Here is a 26,974-nt window from a genome sequence, read left to right as displayed (position 1 = left end):
CCAGACTGTAAAGCAATATGACGGGATGCTCTCGATCATCCCTCTTAGTCTATAGAAAGTGGTAAGGACAAGGGGAGGAAGATGTACTTTTTTCATGCGATGCAGAAAATGCAGTCATTGCTGTGCCCACTTCACCAGTGAAGTTGTAAGATCACTCAGGTTTGCAGCTGCTCATGAACTGCTGAAAGATCCTGGTAGCATGATATCCATGGACTGTCAGTTTTAGAAAGTAAACATGCTAGGACTGTTCTCTAAAGTTTTTTTTTTTATTTAAAGAAAGGTTTGGGGGAAGCTGTGAGAACTGCAGAGGTATCCATGTCTAATTATATTGAAGAGCCTCCTCCTTCAGACCTCTCTCTCTCTCTCTCATGTAGGTGCAAAGAATACAGATCGATTATGTTGAACAAAGAAATAAAGTGGTTGGTGTGATAACCTTGGGGCTAGGGTAGAAATAAGGCCAACCAATTAAAGAATATGTAGAGTTTAATGGAATGAGTTGATTGATTTTATTTTGCTTTTTCTGATTATTGGGAACCATTTAGAATATTGTATGAGATAGGTAGCCATGTAAGTTTCTAAATAAATAAATGTACAAACTTTCTTTACAGACTTCTCAAAATATTTTTTTCGTAAGAGTAGTACTGTGTAGTTTTATTCATCCCCTCACTTGGATTTATCCCATAATAGAAACTGACTGATGTCATGTGAATATTTCTCATAAATTAAATATAAATTATCCATATATTAAAAATATTTGATAAAACTATAGAAAATATATAAAATCTTAACTATGGTAGACTTTAAAGCAGTGTAGTTAAAATAAATCATGCACATGAATTCAGTTATGTAATCATTCTTAAAATTTGCTAAATAGCAAATAATTGAAGTTAAAGTTTAGTTGTAACTCTCTGATCATTTGCTGCATTGTTACTCTGCCATTACTGATACAGGAGCATTTTGAAGTTATAACTAAAGCAAAAAAACTACTTAGTCCGTTTGAAAATCTTAATTTATTAAGAGGAAAATTTAACCATCTTTAAGAGGTAGGCAGTTAACAGTAGTCATTTGATTATTCATTTCTTTTTTATCATTAACAAAGTGCATTAGCTCAACATTTTACATACTATACAGCAATAAAAAACAGAAATGTACATATATTTAATACATTATTTCACACATAAAGGCTACATTTTATGTTCCATGGTCAATTTCTTTGTCAAAGTATTAAGCATTGAAAATACAATGGACTCTGTTTTACCATCACACTGGAATTAAAACAAACAAGATTTATTATATAAAATCATTTTATTAATTAAACAAAAATAAAACATGCATCCCCTCACTAAATCATTACAGAATTCCAGTGCTATTAATGGGAGAAAAATCCTTTCACTTCAGTAAAGATACGCTAACTGATATTGCCCAATGCTACATATAATATTCTCAAGCAGCTGCATGAGGAGGGCTTTCAGTGAAAGGATCCCAAACATTGCTGTTAAAATTGTCTTTATCTTCTTAGGGAACAGCCTACAAAATTTTAAAAAATGATCCCACCCTTGATGGGGAAAAACACATACGCACATACCGAAATCAATGATGAATGGACATCTTGCCCTCATAAAAAAACTCTAAAGTTAACTTTATTGTTACTGATAATTCTTTTCAATAATCTCAGGAAGCAATACATTTCTAAACCTAGTCTCCTTAATTAATGGCATTTCTTCGGGATCAGTACAGCAGGGTTTGCCCTTGCCTTCCTTCCGGGATGTCTTCGACTTCAAGGCTCCCAGTCTAGCCCGTAATCCTGGGGTTTTGCGGGGGACCTCCATCCAAGTATTTAGTCAGTCCAATCCTACTTAGTGTTCCAATATCAGTGAAGGATTTGCATGAAGGGAATTTCAAGATATGGAATCCAGGTTTATGTCATGCTTATCAAAGCTGAAAATGCTAATATTTACAACATATTGGCTGATGAATAAAAATGGTGACACGTGTTAATGATAAATTTACATGTATACTTTTCTAAAATATAATTTTTCAATTGCTTGGTTATATTTATTCAATATTTGTCTAATTTATGTGTTTTATTCACTAGAGTGGAAAGAAAATTTGATCAATCTACACTCTGACATACATCATAAATAATACCATTTAGTTTTATGCTAAATTATATAAAATGTACTGTATGTTACGTTTGCTACAATTCTAAAAATTCTTTTAAAATTATAACTATTATTTAAAAGTGCTATATGTGTCTCTTGTTCAATTGATATTTATCATAATTCTATACATTAGAAGAATTATCAGTACAAAATGTATAGTTTAATTTCCTTTCTCAATAGCAAAATGCTGCATTAAGATATGCAATACTCTGAAAATACTATGCATTTCTTTTAATAACTATACATTTATCCATAGTTACAGGTTCAAAAACTATGACAGAAAAAAGAATCCTAATTAGAAAATAAAAAGCAGTGTTCTGCTAGATTCTTCTTGTACTCACAATTTAGAATATAGATAACAAATGAACTTGTAACATTATTGAGTAGAATACTGATAGTATAAGCAATGTTTTTTATAACCTAATTCTGTATCAAAATATGCCGTCAGCAAAACTTTTAGGAGGGTATCACCTTAGTGATAGTGATGGAGTCAACTTTGTGACTATACAATACAATATTGTTTTTGATTTGGATATTGTAATAATGTAAAAGGAAATAATGTAAAAAGTATTTATAAAAAGAGACATGACTAAAGCCATGTTTCTATAATGTCATATATTATAACCTAATTATAGATTATAAACTTTATTCTATAACAAAAAATTGTTACAGAACAATTATTCTATAACAAATAATTATTTGAATGTGTTACATTTTCTTAATTGTATTAAATATAAGATTTCAGTGGGCTACAGGCAAAAACTGTAAAAGGTTAATAGATTTTTTCCCTTCACCTATCCTTTATTTTTTTTAATCTTATTTATTATACAAGAATTTTGGAGAACAACTTTTTATGATTATTCTAAAAAAACAATGATTTCCAGGAAAAAAATAACATGCATGTGTGCTAACCCAAATACGCCATTCATGCTTCAGGAATAAAAATACATGCATGCATACATTTAAATTTCCATTTAAAACAGCTGTTCACCCCACCCCCCAATTTTACCTTCATCTGGCAGAGCATTTGATTTGTGTTACCATATAATTTTTAAGAGGTTCATAGGTAGAGCTAAAATAGCAAAAAAGAAACAAAATACTCAAAAACATAATTAAAAAAACGTAACATAAGATATGATGCTAAAAGCAATTACTTTAGTTTAGGAGGAAAAATGAACCCAAGCAGACTTCCTGAAGAAATGCAGCTGCTTGTAAAAAAAGCTAACAAAGTAAATATAATGGTTAATACTTTTCGAACGTATCAACTTTTATCACAGGTTAGCTGTGAATTGCTTTCTAATAATACTTACTCTGTGTACCATATGTATTGGCACATGTGCACAAGAACAGGCATGTACCATATTACACATGTGTGCAGCAAAGTCTTTTTATTTCACATTTAAGAAATATAAAACAATAAATAACCAAAGCAATGAGCTTTTTCCCCCCTGTGATTTGATGTATCCCAAAACAAAATTACAGGGTTTGCTCAAAATTTAGTCATTTAACTAAAAGTTGCAACATTATACAAATTCACCAAGTGATTTTCATGATTACAACAATGTACAATTCAGTGTAATTGAATCTAATCTGATTTACAGTATTGGAATCTAATCTATTGGAATTAAAAAAGCTGTTGGGATTTACAAAAAAAATATTCTAAGCATTCTTTGTTGCAGTTTATACCAAGGTGTTAACTGTTACTGTCACACCCTAGAAAGTCTGTCACACAGATTAGGTTATTACATGCTAAAAGAGAAAGCATGTCTTATGGGAGGAGAGGTTCATTTTATTATCTTATACGTTGATACGCAGATGATTATGAGAATTTACATTTCAATTGCAGTATACGTAATGTAGCCAAATTTGTTGAATTCACATATTCCCTTTATTATTACAGCCCTGTGGAGAAAGATGCTAATATGAATAAATTAAGCAGATCTCTTATTGTCAGAAGTAGTGAATTCTAAAATTATATACCAAAGTAAGCTCTAAGCATCTTAACTATCTCAATGGAAAACTTGAAATGATATAAATTCCTTCAGAGTTTTCATGTCTTACTGTGAAAGTGACAATCTGAATTTTATTTTCTGTACATTACCTTAAAATTGACGAAAAGGAAGCAAGCCCAAAGCCTAAAAATGAAGTTTTCAGAAGTATCCAACCTTGTGATATGAAGGTTTTTTTTATGTCTGTCATGCATTTTAAAAATATCCATCAATAGTGAGACCAATCTATCACAAAGTAAACTATTAAACTGCATGAATGTTGCATTAAATGAATGAGATCATTTGGAGGCATATAATTTGTCAATATTGTTATGAACCATATTGTAAATAAGAGAGATTAGGCTCACTGGTTGATGTGTACATTTCTTTTGATCCAAACTGAAAATTCTATTGCAGAGCTTTCATTGGGAACATCCTAAGAAACTAGCCTGTCAAATTAAAGGCTACTTATAAGTTGTTCTGCAGGAATAAGTGCATCTATGAAAGAAAAACGGGCCGACCACCTACTGATATAATTTGTGTGCATGTGATTTGGAATAACCATTATTTTAGTTTTGTAGCTGCCTCACAACACAGTCATTTCTTCAAACTGCCATTTTTCCCCTTTTGCCCCATTCTTATTTTCACATTAATATTAATTAGATATAGATGCAGAATTTACATTTGGACTTAGAAGTTTGTGCTTCCATAAAACTCAGAATATTACTTACCTTAGCTTTTTGTTTAGGAACCTGTAGGAAAAAAATAGTTGCTATGATCAAGGTTTTTTTTTTTTTTTAGAAATACAGCATTATTAGCATTTGCTTAATGGAAACCATTTTTGCTTGAGATCGCTTTCAAACTGCAACCTTATTCCATACAGCAAGAGGAAACTGCACAAAAAGATTAAGTATGTACAACACTTACAATTTTTTTCTTTTAAAAAGGGGAGAAGACAACTAAATGATTTCTCAGTATGTATAATTTATTGCAGTTAGCACACAATTTAAAAATTCACCAACACACCAATAGTACAAAACTAAACAGCATTATAAGTTATTCCCCTCCCCCTCATGAAAATAAAACATACTATGATTGTCAAGGCTAGATGTCAGTCTAATTTTTAAAACCAAAAAATAAAAAAAATGTGAAACTAAAGGGCAACCTAACCCCCCCCCCCAACAATCACTCATGTCCACAAAAGAATAAAAAAGCATAAGTAGTCCATTTTTTCAGACACTGATTGTCTTTTCTAAATAAAAACAATGAATTTTTAAAACCTAGAGAATGTTCAAGTAACTAAATAATGCTCCAAGGCCATTTTCACAGCTTTTTTTGTTTTAAATGCCATTACAGCCAAATTAATATACATTTGACCAAAATATTTCCAAAACAGTCCAGCAATACACAATGGAGTTTTCCATTCAGTTTCTTAAGCACAAAAATAGGCTATGTTTACAGTAGTTAAGGCGATCAAATTCTAAACAAAAGCAGAAAAAAAAACATTTTCCATGCTACTCTCATAGTCCTTATTTGTAAGTGCAAGACAGGAAAACAAACACTGTGCAAAATGCTTTTGCCCTACATGTTGATCATTAAAACCACACGTCAGGCTGCAGTCTTTGCTGTTTGGATACACAGTTCACAAACCCTCCCCCAACTTTTCTCCCACCACCTCCCCACCCTGTCCCATGTCAATCAAGGTTTTTAGTTCTTTTAGCCTGGGGCTTTTTCACTCCATAGAATCTTTTGAAGGGGCGAATAAAATGAACACCTATTGTTTATTTGTGCAGCAAGAATTCTAAAAATGCTCACATGGGTTAAGTATATTCATCTAAGGTTGGAGCTGGCATGGGTTTGTGCAATCATTTTTTTAAATAAATGTTCACTGCACATGCAAATCTCTAAGTCTGTAAACATTACTATCTTCCTTTACATAGCTAAAATCAACATATAGCGTTTGTTCAACTTAAAGACAATGGGCAATTAATTTAAATTATATAAAATAAAAGCAGTGCATTTATGTTCTTCATACCACCAGGTTTTTTTTCCTGGTGCTTTTTCTTACTAAAAATTAAATAAGTTTTTAAAATCACTCATTAAAGTTATACAATGCAAACAAAGACAAAAATATACCGAAATGCATGCATTTCTGTAGCATTAATATTTACTTTCCAAGACTCAACTTAGAGCATTAACACAACTTGTCAATTTCTTTGACACCCCCCAACCCTTTTAATCAATTACAGTATATAACAGTAATTCACATTTTAAATGCAGTTTACAACTGCTGAAAATGCAACATCCTCTTTTCATCCCAAACACGCCTTCAGAGTCCCCGTGATTCCAGTGTATTTTCAAAAATTCTTTTTTCATTGTGGGAACTATTGTAGTTTACAAATTACAACATAATAACAATCACTTTTGAAAAATTGATACTCCAGTCATTTAGAAATCATATCGCTTGGGTCTAAAAGCATTCAGGTTTCCCTGAGCTAGAAAAGATGCATGCAGTATAAAAAATTTAACTAAAGTGATAAAAAAAACCTGGAGATTACTGATTTAAGTGGAAATTGAAATGATGCAATGTTGTAAATAATGTTAAATAGACACTAACAATCGCTCTGGTTCAATTGCAGTTATTTTTAAAAGAAGTACTTACTTGGTGGGGAGACGGGAAGGTTTTATGAAGTTTATTTGTCTTATTTCTATAGTTCATTATCAGAACACTAAGTAGTGAAATGTTCATGCTGCTTTAAAGTGCATAAAACAAGCTAATGGCCAAACTTTGTTAGTTTAAGGAAACAAGACTGCTTTTAGACTGTACCACAACTATATAGATTTATTTATTTATATATATATATATATTAATTATATATATAAAATTCTATTTCCAAAGTTCTTGAGAGCTATCTTCTAATGTCCAGTCTCTGACAGTAGGTAAGCTCAGTGCTTCACTTTTGACAGACAACGAGTTCACTAGTTCACAGTGAAACTTCCGAATATGCCTGTAAAGGTCTCCAGACTGGGTGAACCTCCGCTCACACCACTTACAAGCGTGTGGTTTCTCCCGTGTGTGAACTACGGCATGGCGGCTCAGATTGTGGGAATACTGGAAGCTCTTTCCACACTGAGTACAAGTGTATGGTTTTTCACCTGAATGAGTCCTCTCGTGACGTTTCAAAGTGTACATGCAAGAAAAAGTCTTACCACACAAGGAACAGGTTGGGACATTGACATCAGCGGCAGGCTTACTGCGAATCCCGTCCTGCTCTCGAAAGTGCGTACTTAAATGAATCTGCAGGATGTGGGGACTAGGAAAGACTTTGTTGCAGAGGGGGCACATAAAAATTTGGCCTGCAGGGTTAAGTATGTTGGAGACATAAGGGAGCAGACTGCTGTCCATGCTCCCTTCCACCTGAACTCTCTCATTCTCTGGAGTTATGATTTCATCATCACTGGCTTTGTCCTCTCTATCTAGCTCCCTCAAAACAGAATCGTCTCTCATAGGAGCCAGATGGGCTGGCTCATATGGTACCCTGTTATTAGTGCTCACACTTTCTTTCACAGTGCTATGCTCCATGTCATAGTCATTAGTGCCAACATCACTCTCATCGCAGGATGCCTCTTTTTCCACCTTCACCTGCACCAAGTTGTTTCGCATCATATCCTGTGAAGAGAAATACGAATTGTTCAAATTCTCAACTCCAGAAAGGCTTGACTTCACAGACAAGTCCAGGACACAGTCAACATCTGTTGAATCCCTCATGGAGGTGACAGACCTCTGGGACAAAGACTCTGTTGAGCTGCAGGGGCTGGCTACTGTTTTCCCAGCTGCTGTTGCATGTGTGTCTGGTTCCCCACCGCTCTGGGGAATCACTCCGGAGTCCGAGGGCAATCTCATCCACATGTTTCCAGGCTCAGACGTTAAGTCCCTTTTGCTGGGCAGGATGCTCATTTTTTCATCTTCCCCTTCATCTTCATCACTGGGTATGTCTCCTGCAATGTGGCTACTGCCGTCAGAAAGACTCTCCACTTTGTCCGAACAACTTGAGGCATCTTCTTCCTTTTTAGTACTGTCTGCCTCAGTGGTGGCTTTTTCTTTTAGTTTCTTTTTGCAAACTTTAACAATGTCGTACATGTGAAGGTAACTGGCAGCTGCGAGCACGTCTTCAATGGGCAAATCTTTGAATTGGAGTTTCCCTTCATACATGAATTCAAGTAGGAGAGCGAAAGCTGGGGCTGTAACAATGTCGCTGTTCAGATGAACAATGTCTCTTTTGTCCAGCTGGTCCTTGTAAAATAGGTGGAAGTACATGCTGCATGAAGCCAGTACAGCTCTGTGTGCTCGGAATTGGGCATCTCCTACCAGAACAGTGCAGTCACAAAGGAAACCTTGATGCCTCTGTTCCCTCAGACACTGTAGTAAATGCCGGCTGTGGTCAGGGAACTCCATGCTGTCTTCATAACCTAGAAGCAACAAAGATTTAATTAAACACTGGAAATATTCATTGGCTACATTTGATAATACGGCAATGGGTACAAAGATCCGAAGTAATGCTCTGTAGAGAAACGGAAATACATTAAGATAGCATGACTTTCTGTTAATCACTTTTTGCAACTTTTAAGAGTTCTCTATTAACCGTTTTGTTAACCGTAAGGAAACAGACTGGGAGGTGCAGATGAAAATGAATATTCAGAACTTGAAAGTTACAACAGCCTTTTCCAATTTGAATTCAGAAGCAGGTATCTCTGATATAACTTATTTAATCCTAGAAGGGGGTGGGTGGGTGGGTTAAAAACTAATCTTAACTGATTAAGATGACAATGGCTTCTAAACTCTCTTGGCACAGATCATCGCTGGCCTCATCTGTGAATGCCAGTTTTTCCATTTTCTTCGTCTAACAAAATAACTGATTACAAGATATCCCTCTTTAAAAATGCACAAAAATGCAAACTCTTTATATAAAAGGCTTTAAAAAAAATAAGGCTCTTCTATTAAGACGGTCCTATGTTATTGCTGCATATCAGTTGAAACAATTTCAGCATAATTCAGTAATCTTTTCTCCCCTTGGGGTCATTGTGTAACCATTCAAAATGAGCATTAGAGTTTTCTACATAAACATTTTAAGTATTTTCTTTATTTTCTACTACTTACAACTGAAGTTGTGCTAAACTAGTTACATACAGCTGCTGCATCTTTTGGGCATTATATGTTCTTAAAGTTACACTCTGGTCCAAAGTATATTCTACTGCTAGAATAAAGCAAGAAGATTTACAATACAATCACTTTAAGTGCCCCACAGCCAACATCAATCCTAATCCTTAAGAGGGCTAAAAATAAAGATTGGAGGGCAGCTCACAAGGTAGCTGTGATCAAATTAGGAGGCTGAAAGGACAGAGAGGGACGAAGAAGGAAGCTTATAAACATCTGATCCAGCTGACTGTGGCCATATGGCAGCTGCTGCCCAGATAAAGAGATTAAGAATAGAGGAGTGCGATTACAGCTGTCTGGCCAATTCAGGGAGCTCATATCTACAAGTTCTAAATTAGTCGTGAAAACAAAACCCTTCTTTCAGTTATTGTTGTACTGAAATAAACTTTAATATATTTCCAGGGGGGAAAAATTAGTCAGGTGAAACTGACTAAGTTAGTTTCAAGGTAGGTGGGATCCTAAAGTTGCATAGACATTCAAATCCTTTTTTTCCTCAAAGGGGAGGGGGGGGCTATAGATTTCAAGATCCCTCAATGGCTTGGGCAAAGCATAAATGTGAATAGTATAACCCGTCATGCATATTCATATATATTTTTCATTTCAATCAATGTATCATTTCAAATCTTACTTTCATATTTTTACTTTTAGAAACAGTACTCTTAGAACAGCCATCATCATTGCAATACCAAAATGATTCCCTAAACTATAAATTATTTTTTCAAGTGCTCATAATAAAAACAGGGGAACTATATCATTTAAATAGTTATTTTAATATTACTGCACAGGAACAAATGCATCAACATGTATTTAAAGTCTTAATTACAATAGAAACTGTTATTCCCTTTTCAATGAACCCTACTTATTTTTTTCCTAAACATCATTAAACAAGTAATGGGATTTTTGTTTGGAAATTAAATAAACAAACATCAAGAGAGAAGCACACTGTAGCTAGCCTCCTGCTGTTCCTACCTTTAGCACACATAAACCTGATTAAGTCCTTTTGTCCGAGTCTTGCTGGCTCCAGGTCTGTTAGATCGGTGGAAAAAAGCAGACTAAGAAAGAGACAGATGCAAAGTGGAGATGATGTTAGAGAGGAATGAGATACCTTCCCTACACACAGATCTGCAAACACACTCACTCCCTGTCTGTGTGTTAGAATAAAAGGCTGAGGGATGGCAGGCTGTCAGCTGCTCTGACATCATGTTCAGATGGAAATGTTACCTCCAGCTGTGCTCCTTTTAATGCCATATGCTACTCCTCTACACTCCTTCCACCAGCTTTTTCTTAGGAGAACTTTTCTTGTCTGTTAGTATAAACAAAATACTTCAAAGTCTCTTTTTTTCAAAACTTTCTAACAGAGAAAAGTAAAGAAAAAAAAAAACCTTAGACATATGGGGCTTCATTGCATGTACAGTATAGAAACCCTTCTGTCATAACTTTGGAGGGTTTTTTTATATTGAGAACTTACCCATCCATTTTACTGAACCCAGAGGTTCGTTTTAAGCAATTCATTTTACCCAATGTATTTATCTTGATATTCAGTTCATCTTTTCTATCAATTTAGAAAGAACAGACTTAGAAAAACTTTATATATATAAATATCAATGCAATTGTATGTTAACTCATTTTACTCACTAATGATGTAATAATTGCTTATATTTTTATGTGCAATAGGAGCACTTTTCTGGGCACTTAAAAGTCATCTACATGCTCAATGTGCTCTATAGATCATACTATTGCAAATACAAGAACAGAAATAATAGTAATATTCCCCTCCTAGTAATAAATTTGTAAAAAGTGCAATTATTTCAAGGAGTGTTATCATATAAAGCCTTTTTATATGTGGCATGAAACTGAATATGAACTTTGCTATTCATTAGTAAGGCAAAAATATTATCCTGCACTTCAAAATTGCAATTTTTATTCCGTATGCATGTATGAAATCTATTTTGAGAGTGGAAAAAATGTAATGACCTCTCTTAACTTCACAGGAAAATGCTGTGAGTAATCGGGAAGTAAACTAAAATGAAATAAGCTGTTCAGCCCAGCAGAATAGACAAGTATCCAGCTTGCCAGTCTTAGGCCACAGACAATGTTTAATTAACAAAGTTTTCTGCACGTTTACTCGTAACTCTCCTCCATCTCATTTTACTATGGTAGCTGGTTAATTCAAGCAATTTCTGTTTTGACACTGTTCTTAATAGAATTTTACAAATAAAGTAAAAGTTCTGGGTGAATATGAGACAAACAAAGCATGGCAGATGACCCAATTGTGATTTTCCCCTTTCCCCTTTCATAGAGAGTGACACCAACTTGAAGATTAAGTCAGCTATAACTTCATTGAACTCCTGACATACTGCGAAGTGTGTTAAGATTAAGCAAGTAAATGCACAGACATGGAAAGCAGCACAGACAGGAAAGAAGGAAGCAGGCAAATACAGGAATAGTAGTCAATGGAACAACAAAAGGAAAGTAAGGAGGAAGAGCTGAACATAAGTGTTCTGGGAGGGAACAAATCTCTCTCCTCGCATCCACCCTGCCTTGTCTCCACAGCTGCAAGGCTCTCCACATCACCTACCCCTTCTGACCTTTTGAGCTTGAGACAAAACACACACTGCACAGGCTCTGCCACACACAAAGGACTCCCTCTCTGCTCCCCCATCTGCTCCCAAGCTCAGCCCAATTCCCCTGCAAATCCCCCCCTCCATCTCCCATCCTGCAAGGGAGGCTGTAAACTCTGAACCTTGCAAACTTACTCGGAACTGCTCTTGATTCTCTCTCCTGCAGTTACAAAATCTGCTCTGAAGCTTACTCTCTTCCACTCCTCTTATGAAAGCCCCGTCTAGGATACACATCTAAGTCCACTTGAGACTTTTATCATCCAAAACAAGCTGTTCGGTCTCCAGCCCATTAAACCCGGACCCTCCTCTCTGACTGTCCCCGTCGGCCTTTACGGGCTCGTTCCCCAAAAAATGAGGCTATGTCTCTCCTCCCCAACTTCGCATCCCACCGATCCCCTCCTTTTCTCCACCTGTTAAACCCCCCTCCCCCCCCCCCGATCAGCTCACTTTAAGCAGCTCTTCAGGGTGACTCAAGGCATCCTTCTCTCTTCCTGACATCTACACGCCCTGTCCTCAGTGCCACTTGCCCCAAAGCTGCCAGTTGTCTCATAACAACCTCATGCTCCCCCACACCTCCCCCCCCCCGCGGCAACCCCAGCACAACAAGCAACCTGCGGCTCTTACTCCTTCCTTAGCAACACGGGACGGCTTCCGTACACCCGGCCGCCCCTCTCCGCCCAGTCCCCGCGGGGTCAGCCCCGGGACTCACACTCTGGAGCGGCCCCAGGTCCCAGCCGCGATCCTCCTCCCTGCGCCGCTTCCTCCTTCGGCCGCCACCGCCCCCTCCGCCACTGCGGGCGCCCCGACTCCCCGCCCGGCGTCCCGCTCGTTCCTCCTCCTCCCCCCCTCCAAGTCCGCGAGTGAGTGAGGGGCCACCAAAGCAGGAATACGCGAGCGGGGCAATGGGGAGAGGAAGGCAGGGGAGGGAGCAGGGGGGCTCCCCGCGCTGTCTCAGCGGCGCCCCATGGCAGCGCCCCGGAGGATCCCGGGCCGGCGGAGAGGGAGGGAGGGAGGGAGGGAGAGGGGGCGGGGAGTCAGGCGCACACAGCGCAGGAGCACGCGCGGCGGCGGCGGCGGCGGCACAGACGGGGCCCGGGCTGCGGCAGCCAGATGTTTCCTTCCCTCCCCTCCCTCTTCCCTTCCTTCCCCGAGCAGTTTCCCTGACTGACAGCGCAGCTGGCTCACGGCGCTGCCTCGCCCAATCGGCAAGGAAGAAAGTCGTTGATCGACAATGGAAGGCCGCCCAATGGCAAGGGAAGGAAGCGAAGCGAGCTCACCGTTGTGGCTAATCAGCGTTTTCGGGGTGGGCTTATTGGCTCCACAGGCGTGTTGCCGATGATTGAGAAAGGGGCGGGGTTTTGTAGTCCCGGGTCAGTCCGCGCGTCCTTCGCGCTTCTTCACTGCAGTCTCCTCGGCCTCGGGAGGAGCGGGCCTCGGGCGGGCTGCCTCTTTTCTCCCTGGGCGCGGTGCATGGTGGGGAATAATGGCTATGGGTCTCTGGTGGGATAGGCTGAGGGTTACACGAGTGAAAGGCGAGGCCTGCCTGGAGGCTGCCTGAGCTTGGAGATTTGGTGGCGGTTCCGTAGCGCTTGCTGTTGCTGGGCTACTCGTCACGACGGCTTCTCCGCCAGATGTGCCCGCTCATTTGTTTTTAATTTTTTGCAAAACAGCGGGGGGGGGGGCACCCTATAACTTGACGAGCTTTTTTCTTCTGCCCAACGGCTTTTTAAAGTTGCTTTTCTGCCATTTAACTTCTCGTCACTTTTTAATGGTTCAGAGGACTTCTTGCTGTACCGCCTTTGTGCTGCACGAAACTCGCGGTTTCCTCCCAGCCTTTTTATGACTCTTGCTCTTATTTGAGAATAATTATCATAAGCTTCGCAGATGCACTTCTCTCGGGAAGGCAGAAATGCGACCGTTGAGCTTTTCCTCTTACAAGAAAACCGAGGGAGTGCCTGGTATTTGTCTGGCGGAGTTCTTAAAGCAGTAGAAGTCATTTTTATTTTAGAGTAAAACGAGTACGATTGTACTCTACGTTTTATATCCCTTCGTCGCTACTCATTAAATAAATCTTAGGGAATATCTCCTGTCCTTCCGCCATCTCAACCCGTAACTTTCCAGAATTAAAAATGGAATTGCAGCTGTTCAAGTGTAATTTTTAAGAAAGGTCCAGCCGACATTGTCCCTTTGTAACCCCTTGTGTTTTCCTATAGTGTTACTTTTTTTTTCTTTGCCATTCACACCCAAAATATGTTGAATGTAAGATCAAATAGGTATATTTTGATTGTTAGTACTTAGGAGCTGTCCGTCTGGAAGAACCACCAACCGAAGTCAAGGCTGTGGGGTGGTCATTTATATATTGCTTTGAAAGGATGAAGGAAGATGTTAATCTGCATATAATTAGCATCTTAGTTAATATGTAGAAATGGAAATTGACTGAGATAAATCGTAATACAACTTAATGTAATGCTAAAGGCTTTGTCTTTGCTGCTGCCAGATGCTAATTGTCAGTGGGCAGTAGTATCTTAAAATACTCAGCTAGATGGCAGCACTTGGCTGATTGGGAAAAGCTGTGCAGGGACAATCCTAGTTAATGTTTGGATGGGAAACCACTAAGAAGTGGCAGGAAAGTGGGCTATATTGAGAAGTCAAAAAAGGGGGAAAGTTGGCAAAATGCTTTGATCAAGAAATTAACTTGTATGTTTCCATGAAGTCATTTGGAGCTAAACTTGATGAAAACTTAATGTCTTAAGAATCTTGTTCTTGCTAGTTAACTTCATTTTAAGTTCTGACAGCAGCCTTCAAAATAGGTGTCTTTGGGTCATGCACAATACATGAACAGAATTGGCTTTGCCATGTAAAACTGGCCTGTTGTTGAATATCTGAGAATTCACTTTCAGAGAACTGCCTATTAGCATGAAGTTCACTAGGGAACATCTTTTGTGCTGCAAACATTAAGGGCTTTCATATGAGGAAGAAGCCTCAAAGTATAGAAGTTCTGCTTATACAGGAGTCTGTCCATGAACATGTAGCTAGGCGAGATGGGCAGCAAACAAATTTAAATAAATAAACACAAAGATGACCTCTTTCCCAGATCTGTTCTGTGTGCTTGGATGTCAAGTGTGATTTGACTTAGTCTTATCTCTGCTCAGTTGTGATCACAACATATTTATAATGTCTGAAGAGTAGTTGTGATTGTTTTATTATTACTTTTATCAGCCTGTAAAGTATCAAGTAGCAGAATATTTGGGACACCTTCATGAAGAGAGATGCCAGAGCTAGTTTGCCTGAAAAATAAGGAACTATTATAAGGAAAGCACTTTAACCACACTTTGTATCAAGTTGGTTAGCTGGTTTACTCATCTTTCTTTTTTTTTGGTACTGCAATACAGAATGCTCTGGTTAATAAAGACCTAGCATTGTCCCACAATTAAAACACTGATTGCTTTATTGCCTTCTCTTTTCTCAACTTAGAGGGTTAATAATGTGCTATCACCAAATATGATTACCAAATTATATACTGCAACCTCACATGATTTAAACAAAATGACAACTGATAACAAAACAACATTAATACATTATACTAAGCTATGGTTTATCTAATTATGGTTAGCGTGATTGGCTGCATCTACACAAAACCCTAAACCCTAACATTAATTTTATAAGCCATTAAATGCATACAATACACTAATCCCAAATAAAAACTTTATAGAACACACATTGTATGAGTCCAACCAATTATGCAAAAAGATAAAAGTCTAAATCTACAAATCATAGTTACAAGCTAGCCATAGATATTGTACTTAACCATGGGAGTCATACCAAAAAAACGAGCAAGCCAAAACAGTAAATTGCCAGCTGCCTCCCAAGTCAATTGGCATTCCACCCACCTTTGCAGTAGCTAGGCAGACACCATTTTTTGTTATTCTTTTACTGTATAGGAAGGAAAAATCTCAAGATAGGTCAAAGTTTAAGTCACCCAGCGCAGGGTTAAAAAGGTTTTCCATTTCTCCATTGTATTGTATACACCTTGGCTGGGTTGGCCCTGTTTTATCTCTATGGCATATTGAACCATAGAAGTGTCACTAATTGACACTGGATGGAGTAAGTTGTCTGCATTCTGCTGGAGTGTTTTAATGTGATATGCACATCCTTTAATAATAATGCTGATAACATAATTGTATGGAATTTTTACATTTAAAAAAACCTGTTAAGCAAAATGGTAGCAGGACAGAGTCTCTACTAGATCCTCCTAAAAATTGCAGAGATGATTTAAAGCAGTGTTTCTCAAACTTGGCGACTTTAAGTCCTGTGGACTTCAACTCCCAGAATTCCCCAGCCAGCTATGCTGGCTGGGGGATTCTGGGAGTTGAAGTCCACAGGACTTAAAGTCGCCAAGTTTGAGAAACACTGATTTAAAGTATAACGTAGATTGGGGCATTGGGGCAGGAGATAGGGAGCAGGGAAGTATCCCTTCAATCTATGTTTCCTATTCTATTTTTTAAAATGTCTTCAGATGAAAAATAATTTGGGGAAAAACAAATCTTAAGTTTTATCAATTTGGTATTCGTACTTCCTTGAACTTCAAGTTGCACATGTAACTCTCATTTCAAAGGATTTGGTGGCCAATCAGATTTTGCCTGACACGGCTGCTGTGCTACCTTTAGCCCTACACCTTTCTGAAAGAAAAGAAAAGAAACAGAAGCAGTTTAGTAGGAATACATTTTTTCTATACAACATCTGGCAAGACATCTGGCCTCTACATACATTTTTAAAATATCTTTCATGTCATGCATCCCTAGGTAATACACAAAACAAGCACACATTTGAGGGATGAATTGGAGTTTGCAAATTGGAGAGAAATGCTTTTCATTGAGCGTAAAACAAGTTAATCTTTTTCGCCTGCCCTCCCCCACGAAAAGAGCCATTTGGGAGAATACACAGTAGATCTAAGAAAATCTTTCCCATCTTTAAATATGCCAACTTCAGTTTATAACACCCAAGTAATACAGAGCCCGAGGGCTTACTAGCTCAATTTGTGTGTTGCAATGTGGAATTGTAGTGAGGTGAAGGCATTAATGAATGGTAAGCATTGTTTAATGATGCATATACAATACAAATCTTTAAAATCACAATTAGATTTCCTCCTAAATGATTTTTTTCTTTACAATTCTAGGAATTTATAATGTAGGAGTTAAAATGTTTAATTCCAGAGCCTATTGAAAGTAAAAGTAATATTATCCAAAGTAGTAACAATCTCTCTTTGGATCAGGATTGTGCTATTAAAAGATTATCTGTAAGGCTGAAAATAACACCTGGTTTTTAATAATGCTAGGCTTGCATACACATTTAGCTAGAATATGACTAGCTAGTTTGAGGTTCAGTGCATTGTGTAAAATCTAAGCTGTTATGTCTAGATTATGAAAACCGCAGATAATGTGCAAACACAGCCTAGAGTTATCTTCAAGTTTAGATTCTAGAGTTCCAACCTTAATTATTCTTTGTGATGATATCAATTCATACATTTGGGCTTGAGTTGTTAAAACAGAAGGGAACATTTTTTTTACATTAAGGACCACATTTAATCTGTGAAAGCATCCTTTGACACATTTCCATAAAGTATGTGTGACTAGGAAAATATTTAATACATTTTTCATTTAAATAACATTAAATACATTTGAATGATTATTCTTCTTGCAATTAATAATTTTCTCCTCTCCTGTTACAAATTAGAATTTAATTTTAATTTCTAGAAAGGACTCGAAAGGGGCAATTGAGAGATTCAGGAACTTCTGTTTTGATATCCCTACTGTAAAAGGGATATCAGGTTTTCTGAATCCTGTTTGTACATTGGCTGTACACTGAGTTATATTGTGTCTCTTTTTGCAGTAGCCTAGAAATATTTAATTATTTTCAGTCTTCTAAAGAATTTAGTGCATCTTATACTCATTCAACTACATTTCACATTTCCAGAATTTTGGGTCCAACAATTACTTGCTCGTTTCTTCTTTCCAGCAAGCTTGAGAAACTGATGCTCTAATGCAACTGAAAACAACCTCCGTACTGATAAGACCCAACGGGCATGTTTGGCAATCCTTTGTTTTATTTAAGACATGGCTCAAATATCAGCAAAATGTTCTTTTCACACTTTCTCCCTGGATATTTAACTACCTTGCCTCAAGAAGAATTCTTGGAAATTAAAAACTTCCAAGTGTTCTGTAAACATTCCTTTGGCACAATAAAGTCATTACTATTATGGATCTGAGTTTCCTCTCTGCAGCCTCCTTGGCCAAGACAGATATTAGTATTGTTTTTTATTTAATTAATATTTTGAAATTGGGTGGTATCATATCTGCAGAAAGTCTATTTTCCAATAAATAGTCCAATAAATAGGAAATAATTTTTAAGTACAGTGGATAAAACTGTACTTAAATCTACTACAGTATCTGAATTTAAAGGATAATTGTTTTTGGTAATGGAACAGCTACTTTGATTGTATGTTGAACTGCTGTTTAAATCCTGTCTTATAATATCATTGAATTTAAACACTACCCGGGTTTCCTTTTTAAAAAAAATTGGGGTGGGAGCATAATGTGGGGCACTCTCTTCAAACATTGGGATGATGGAACATTTATGCTATCAACTGCAACGCATTTGAATCCTGATATGGTCTTAATGGTTGCCTCTTTTAAACATTTTTAACAACAGTAGAGGCAATGATGGCAGTGCCTTATCTATAAGCTTTCAATTTTACAGAATGAAAGCCGCATAGGGTGTAGTAAGTAGCTGGACTGCAAAAGTGTATGTAGGATAATGAATGAGTGATTTTGTGAAAAGCTAAATAGTAATTTTTTGGGGGGGGATTACAATGTGTCAGTATGTCAATATTTGTATGTCATGATAGGTTAAAGCTGGTCCTACCCAAAGACAGAAAAAGATACAGTGGATATATTTAGATATTTTTGTTGTTTCCAACTAGTTATTTTACTCTATGGTTGCATTCTGCATGAACAAGGAATTAAATGGACAATGCTCTTTTTTATTTCCTGAAGGATCTTTTAAGTTAAGACTATCAATGTAGTCTGTCATACTGCAAGAGTGATTATTCAAGCCAAATCCCACATGTTTCTGCAAGCTAACTTGCATAAAATTCAAACAAGAATAATCAATATCTGGAAGACTGTTCAAATTTGCCAAAGGATTGACAATTCTGTTGTCAGGAAAGGTATTGGAACAATGTTCAATAAAGAATATATAACTGCTGGCAGTAACCTTTAGAAGGACACATCATGATTCGAGCAGAAAATGTTCTGAATGTAAAATGACTATTGTGAATATTCAGTGCTTGAAATATGGCAGCTGATATTCTAAAGTATTTTCATGGGCATTCCAGAACATTCCAGTTCCATGTTGTTTTTAGTACTCTCATAACCTGCAATCACCTTTTAATAAATAAATGAGACAAGGAAAGCGCCAATTAAGCATCTTAACAACTGAGATAATTTGGATACGATAAAATAATCACTGCTCGCTTAGTAGATCAGTTGCTGCCATTTTAAAATTCTTTGCTCTATGTAAGTCATGGTTTGTAATGTAACAGTACAGTCTTTATGTAAGCTGTGTATTGGACTTGTTTTTTTTCAAGTAGATCATCAAATGCAAAGTGAAGGTCCTTTATGGTAAGGTTGCTGTTCTGTTGAGGTTTTAGCTTGCCAAATGCAAAGAAAGATATAGTTTTATTGAACTAAATGCAAACATTATACAATGTGCAAGCAGACATATTAAGAAGCATCAATCAAGCATAAATCAAGCTGTCCAGAGTCACCTTATCAGGGAGATGGGCAGCATATAAATTTAAAAAATAAATAAAATAAAGTAATCAACAGAGTACTGTAGTTTATTCTGTTCATGGGTTCTCTTGAAGTAAATCCATTGCTGTTTCTTTTAGCATCAGTTCTATAGTAGAGTGTTCAAACATTGCAAAGAAAACCAGGCTTAATAGTTCTTTTCATTTTGTGTTATGTGGTTTTAAGAAATGTTCCAAAATCATATTGACCATTTTGGCGGGGGGAGGAGTTGAATGGTAGAGAAAACTTATTTTATCCCTAAGCTAAAAAAAAAAAGAATGCAGTACATAAATAACTCAGTGAATCTATCAGGGTACTTTGATCTCAAGTATATGGGTAACAACAGCATCAAGGTCTTTGGGGGGATAGATTCACAGCTTTTTTCATCCCTCAGCAGATTTTTTAATTTACCCAAGCCACTTATATATTTTGGTATTATGTATTAAAGTTTGATATAATTTTTATTAACTTTTTTAGTTTTTACTGAAACAAGAATACTATTTTTGCCCTTACTAAGTTATTGTAGCTCTTTTTATGTATTCTTATTTTGTGTTGCTATTTGTGAAATTTGGTATTTTTACTGAAATTAACTTGGTAATTTTAGTGCTTAATGCCTAGAAAGCTATAACAGGTGATAATAAACTGCATAAGTAAATAAATTCTGAAAATTTTTGAAAGGATATTGATAGCAGCATTCTTTTTCTGTTTTTTTTATCTGCGTACCTAATTCATATCTCTGTTCTGCTGCTAGATTAGTGACTATCACTGTTCACAGTATTATAGACAGTCCTTCCAACCATTCATTTAGAAATTAAAGCAGCATTGAAATAAGTGAATTATGATCAGTTTTCACACTTACAACCATTGTAGCATCTCCATAGTCTTCTGATAAAAAATGGGATCCTTGGCAACTGGCATGTATTTCTGACAGGTGTACTATCCTGAGGTCATGTGATCACTATTTGTAATCTTCCAAGCCAGCTCCTGAGAAGCAAAGACAATGGGGGAAGCCAGTTTCATTTAACAGCCACATGGTTCACTTAGTAACTGCATTCCGACTATCTATTCGGAAACATTTTTGCCAATCTTGCCAGAGGTAAATGGCAATGATAAAACATTTTGTATGTGTTTTATTTACAGGCTGCTGACATTGTTAATTTGTAATTTTTTCTCATAATTTTTCCCAATGTTCTAACTCAATGTTGTAGCCGAATTTTTTTGGCCAAATTATCATAGTCTCTTTGACCATTTCTTCCTCCATTTTAAATATCAGAAAATAATTGTATGCTTTAGTTATCGTTTTTTCCTCCGTCCCCTGTATTATTTTATCCAATTCTTGTTGTTCTTTATAGAAGCCATATTGTTCTAAGTCTTTTTTGTACCTTGTCCAACTTTGCAGGTATGGCCGCCAGTCTATCTCTATTCCTTGATATTTTAACCCTTGGTTAGATTTTAATTCCCCTTGCTCATCTAATAGCTCTTTATACCTTACTATCTTATTTAGGTCTAATACATTGGGATATATCACTGCCTCTATAGTTGATAGCCAAATTGGGATTTTAATATAATGGTTTTTCTTAATTTTCCCCCAGACGTATAGCAGAGCATCTCTCATTTGATGTCTCTGAAAGTATGTGTGTGATTTATTTTAATTGCGTGCCAGCCTAATTGCAAGTCGTGGCCTTCTATTGTCCATATCCTTTTGTTTTTTAAATTTATCCAATCTTTTAACCAAGTCACGGCTGCTGCTGGGTAATAGAGTTCCCAATCTGGGAGTCCAAAGCCTCCCTTATTTCTACTATCCTGTAAAAGTTTTGATTTTATTTGGGATTTTTTCCCTAGCCAGATAAATTTTAATATTACTTTATTTAATTCTTCAAAAAAATTCCTTCCTAATTTTATCGGTACTGTTTGAAAGAAGAATAGGAATTTAGGTAATATGTTCATTTTAATTGTAGCAATTCTTCCAATTAGTGATAGCTGTAATTTCCCTCAATTGTCCACATTGTTTTTTATTTGTTGTAGTAATTTATTATAGTTCTTTTATGGTTGAGCATTTTGCCTGCAGCCAGATTCCGGGGTATTTCAATTTCTTAGCTGTTTGTATTCCCAATTTTTCCTCCAATTCTTCTTTCTGTGTAAGGTTCTTAATTATCATCTTTATCTTATCTTTATTAATTTTAAGCCCTGCTACCTTGCCGAATTCTTCTATTTCTTTTATTAGTTTAGTTCCTGTATCTAGTGAGTCTTCTATAATAAAGACCAAATCACTGCAAAAGCTTGTATTTTGTATTCTTCCTTTTTTATTCTTAATTCTTTTATTTCTTGTTGTTGTCTAATATGTGTCAGTAATATTTCTAATGATTAGATAAATAAAAGGGGAGATAGTGGGCCTGTCTTACCCCTTTGACAATATTACATTTTTCTGTTATTTCCCCGCTTAGTAATATTTTTGCTGTTTGGGTGGAATCAGGGCCGGATTTAGATGAAAAGAGGCCCTAGGCTATTCCACTTATGGGGCCCTTTCACCTCCCATTTTTAAGTTTGTAAATTACATGAGAGATAATAAAATACATCATTACTGTGATATATATCAATATATTAAATGAAACATGTTGTAATTGGTACTAACCTTTATAAAAAATGTGGCACGGATAATAAATAAAAATAAAAGGCCCCTCTTGATCTTGAGGCCCTAGGCTGAAGCCTAGTTAGCCTATAGGAAAATCCGGCCCTGGGTGGAGTATATCACCCTAATCATCCCTACAAATTTTTCTCCAAAATTTATGATATTTAATTGGTTAATAAGGAACTGCCAATTTATTGAGCGCTTTTTGCATGTCCACAAATAGCAGTGCAACTTGTTTCTCTGGATGGGCTTTATAATATTCCAACACATTCATTATCATTCTCTTATTATTTCTCAATTGCCTTTTTGATAAAAATCCATTTTGATGGGATGGATAATTTCATTTAGTATTTTTTTAGCCCTTTCCACAATTATTTTGGCAAATATTTTATAGTTGGCATTTAATAGCAAGATAGGCCTGTAATTTTTAATCTGCAGGTTATCTGTATCCTCTTTTTATATTAATGCAGTGCTTCTCAATTATTTTCTGTCATGCCTCCCCTAGGAAGAAGAAAACATTTCGCGCCCCCCCCCCCGCACGACTGTAAATAGTATAATTTGTCTATAAAATTGTTATAAGTACACCTCTGCATAACATAGCACACCGGTCTTTCTTCGTCTCCCACCATAGTCACATGCTTTCTTTCCTCTTTCCCTCTTACTTGTCTATCCTTCCTTCCACCCTCCCTTCCTCCTTCCCTTCCTTCCTGCCTCCCTTCCAGTTCCCTCCTTCCTCTTTCCCCCTGCCTGCCTCCCTTCTTTCCTCTTTCCCTATCCTCCTATCCTTCCTTTCTCCCTCCCTCCTTCCCTGCCTCCCTTCCAGTTCCATTCTTCCCTCCTTCCTTCTGCCTCCTTCCTGCCTGCTTGCCTTCTTTCCTCTTTCCCTCTTGCTTGTCTATCCTTCCTTCCACCCTCCCTTCCTCCTTCCCTTCCTTCCTGCCTCCCTTCCAGTTCCCTCCTTCCTCTTTCCCCCTGCCTGCCTGCCTTCTTTCCTCTTTCCCTATCCTCCTATCTTCCTTTCTCCCTCCCTCCTTCCCTGCCTCCCTTCCAGTTCCATTCTTCCCTCCTTCCTTCTGCCTCCTTCCTGCCTGCTTGCCTTCTTTCCTCTTTCCCTCTTGCTTGTCTATCCTTACTCCCTCCTCCCTTTCTTCCCTCCCTCCCTGCCAGCAGCTCCTCCAGCATCCCAGCTGGAAGCAGCAGCACAACAGTCGCCGTTACCAGGGGCGAAGGGGTGGCGGTGGCAAGATCGGGCGACCGCCGCTCCTTTGTCCCTTCCCCAACAGCGGCTGTTGCGCTTCCGCTTCCAGACGGAATGTTGGCGGTGGAGCTGCTGGCGGGGAGGCGAGCTAGCTGCATAAAGACGCCGCCGAGGGCATGGCAGAATATATCCCGGCTTGAAGTGGCAGCGCTGGGGACTGCTCAGAGACTCATCAGAGCCGCGGGCTGGAGCTGTGCAAAAAGTCTGCTTGGGCTGGGGGGGGGGGGAGGGAGGGAAGCCTGGGACAGCCATGCTTCCCTCCCTCCCACCCCCGCCCGAGCAGGCTTCTTGCACAGCTCCAGCCCGCGGCTCTGATGAGTCTCTGAGCAGTCCCCAGCGCTGCCACTTCAAGCCGGGATATATTATGCCTCACCCACGCCGCCGCCGTTGCACCCAGATGGAAAGGGAGCCTTCGCGCCCCCCTTTACGGAGCCTCGCGCTCCCCCAGGGGGGCGCGCCCCACTATTTGAGAACCGCTGTATTAATGTGATATGGTTTAGGTTTAGGTTTATTGGACTTATATGTCGCCCTTCTCCCAAAGGACTCAGGCTGGCATACAACATAAAAACACATATTACAAAAGTTAAAAGAAAGATTAAATAGAATATCCAAAAAACCCAATATACATTTACAATGAGATTTAGAAATTAAATTAAAATTAACAATTAAAATTCATAATTTATTTTATTCAGACCAGGCTGGGTTGCTGGAAAAGCCAACTTTTTAGGGTGTGCCGGAAGGACCTGAGGTTGGGAATTATGCGAAGTTCCAGGGGGTAGCTCATTCCAAAGGGAAGGCGCTCCCACAGAGAAGGCTCACCCCCTGGGGGTCACCAGCCAACACTGCCTGGCCAACGGCACTCTGAGGAGGCCAACTCTGTGGGATCATACTGGACGGTGGGAGGCTACCAGTGGTAGTAAGTGGTCTCGCAAGTACCCTGGGCCTAAGCCATGGAGCGCTTTAAAGATCATAATTAACATCTTGAATCACACCCCGAAAGCAACCGGCAACCAGTGCAGGCCGCCTAAAAGGGGTGTAACATGGGAGCACCTAGGTACCCCCATGGTCCGCATTCTGGACCAGCTGAAGCCTCCGGGTGCTGTTCAAGGGCAACCCCATGTAGAGAGCGTTACAGTAGTCCAAGCGAGAAAGGACGAGGGCGTGAGTGACTGTGCATGGGCATCCCGATCCAGAAAGGGACGCAACTGGCATAACAGGCAAACCTGGTAAATGGCCCCCCTGGTCACAGCCGTCAACTGTTCTTCTAAATTAAGCCGCGTATCCAGGAGGACTCCCAGATTGCAGGCCCTTTCTGAGGGGGCTAAAATTTCTCCCCCTATCATCAAAGATGGTACAAGATACACAAATCGGGATGACGGGAGCTACAGCCACTCAGTCTTGGAGGGATTGAGCTTGAGCCTGTTCGTCCCGATGCAGATCCGTACAGCCTCCAGGCATCAAAACATCACGTCGAGGGCATCATTTGAGTGGTTTGGGGTAGACATGAAAAGTTGGGTATCATCAGCGTATTGATGATACCATACCCCAAAACCACGGGTGATCTCGCCCAGCAATTTCATGTATATGTTGAACAGGAGGGGTGAGAGAACTGACCCCTGGGGCACCCCACAAGTGAGGCGCCTTGGGGTCGATCTCTGCCCTCCAGCCAACAGGAACTGCGATCGACCCAACAGGTAGGTGGAGAACCACTGCAAAACAGTGCCCCCCACTCCCAACCCCCCCGATTCGTTGCAGTAGGATACCATGGTCGATGGTATTGAAAGCCAGTGAGAGGTCTAATAGGACCAGGACAGAGGAACAACCCCTTTCCCGGGCCCGCCAGAGATCATTGACCAATGCCGTCTCCATGCTGTACCCAGGCCTGAAACCCAACTGAAATGGATCCAGATAGGCAGCTTCATCCAGGTACTGGGGAAGCTGACATGCTACCACGCTCTCAACAACCTTCGCTACAAAGCGAAGGTTGGAGACCGGATGATAGTTGGCTAAAGAGGCTGGGTCCAGGCAAGGCTTCTTAAGAAGGGGCCTCACCACCGCCTCCTTCAAGGCGGTGGGAGAGAACCCCTCTCTCAATGAAGCGTTGGTAATCGCCTGGAGCCAGCCTTGTGTCACCTCCCGGGAAGCTGAAACTAACCAAGAGGGACACGGGTCCAGCACACAAGTGGCAGCACTGAGTCTCCCCATAATCCTGTCCATGCCCTCGGGGGTCACAGGGTCAAACTCATCCCAGATAGTTTCCACAAGATTCATCCCCGTCAACTCGCCCGAATCTACCCAGTCAGAGTCCAAGCCTGTCTGAATCTGAGCGATTTTATCCTGCAGATACTGAACAAATTCCTCAGCCCTGCCCTGCAAGAGGTCTTCCCCAGTTCCTTGATTAAGTACGGAGCGGGTCACCTTAAACAGGGCGGCTGGGCAATTATCTGCGGACGCAATAAGAACGGAAAAATGTTGCCGTTTTGCCACTTTTATCGCCATTAAGTAGGATTTAATATGAATTATTACTAGTGTTCGGTCGGACTGGCTGGGCCTCCAATCACTCTCTAGGAGTCTTTTCTGGCATTTCATCTCCCGAAGCTCCTCGGTAAACCAGGGAGCTACCCGGGATCGGCACTGGGTCAGAGGCTGCAAAGGCATAATGTGGTCCAAGGCCCCAGTGGCCGCCCTATCCCAGGCTTCCACTAGGGCTTCAGTTGAACTGTGAGCAAGGGATTCAGGAAAAGTCCCAAGTTCCCCCAGGAACCTTTCAGGGTCCATTGGGCACCTGGGGTAGAACCATCTAATCGGTTCCGCCTCTATGCGGCAAGTGGTGGCAGTATGGAAGTCAAGCCTAAGGAGGAAATGATCTGACCATGACAAGAGTTGGATAGAAATATCCCCTAAATCTAGATCATTCATCCACTGTCCAGAGATGAAAATCAGGTCGAGTGTGTGTCCTCTGTTATGAGTGGGGTCTTGAATTAACTGAGTTAGGTCCATAGCCGTCATGGAAGCAATGAACTCCCGAGCTGACTCGGATATCTCGCCAATGGAAGGTAGATTGACCATAAGCCTGGGGAAATCAACTGCCAATCCGGCTAACATACACAGCAGCTCCGTCAGGGCTGATGAAACATAGCAGGGAGACAGGTACGTAACAAAAAGGCCCACCTGGATTCCAAGGCCCCACTTCACAAAAAGGGACTCGCACCCACCTATCTGAGGCACAGTGACTTCCTGAGGTCCAAGACTTT

At 39.1% G+C, this 26,974-nt stretch overlaps 1 protein-coding gene across 6 annotated transcripts; it reads right to left on the bottom strand.

The window, feature by feature from the left end:
- Positions 1–997: 997 nt before the first annotated feature.
- ZBTB18 (zinc finger and BTB domain containing 18) lies at positions 998–13,118 on the bottom strand. Of its 6 annotated transcripts, none has more exons than XM_081944708.1 (3): positions 12,696–12,745; positions 10,335–10,417; positions 998–8,620 (listed from the first exon to the last, which is right to left on the bottom strand). In XM_081944708.1, the coding sequence occupies exons 2-3, from the start codon at positions 10,345–10,347 to the stop codon at positions 7,038–7,040; spliced, it is 1,596 nt and encodes a 531-aa protein (XP_081800834.1). In that variant the 5' UTR covers positions 10,348–10,417; positions 12,696–12,745; the 3' UTR covers positions 998–7,037. The 6 variants fall into 6 exon arrangements, with proteins under 6 accessions (XP_081800834.1, XP_081800837.1, XP_081800836.1 ...); XM_081944711.1 differs by having other exon boundaries at positions 10,335–10,391; positions 12,696–12,742; XM_081944710.1 differs by lacking the exon at positions 12,696–12,745 and adding an exon at positions 12,611–12,662 and having other exon boundaries at positions 10,335–10,391.
- Between the last annotated feature and the right edge of the window lie 13,856 nt (positions 13,119–26,974).

This window comes from Natrix helvetica (genome assembly GCF_964273705.1).
Source record: "Natrix helvetica genome assembly, chromosome: 2".
Taxonomy (NCBI): domain Eukaryota; kingdom Metazoa; phylum Chordata; class Lepidosauria; order Squamata; family Natricidae; genus Natrix; species Natrix helvetica.
The sequence above is the reverse complement of the archived record's forward strand: the minus strand, read 5'-3'. Positions and strand labels throughout refer to the sequence as shown.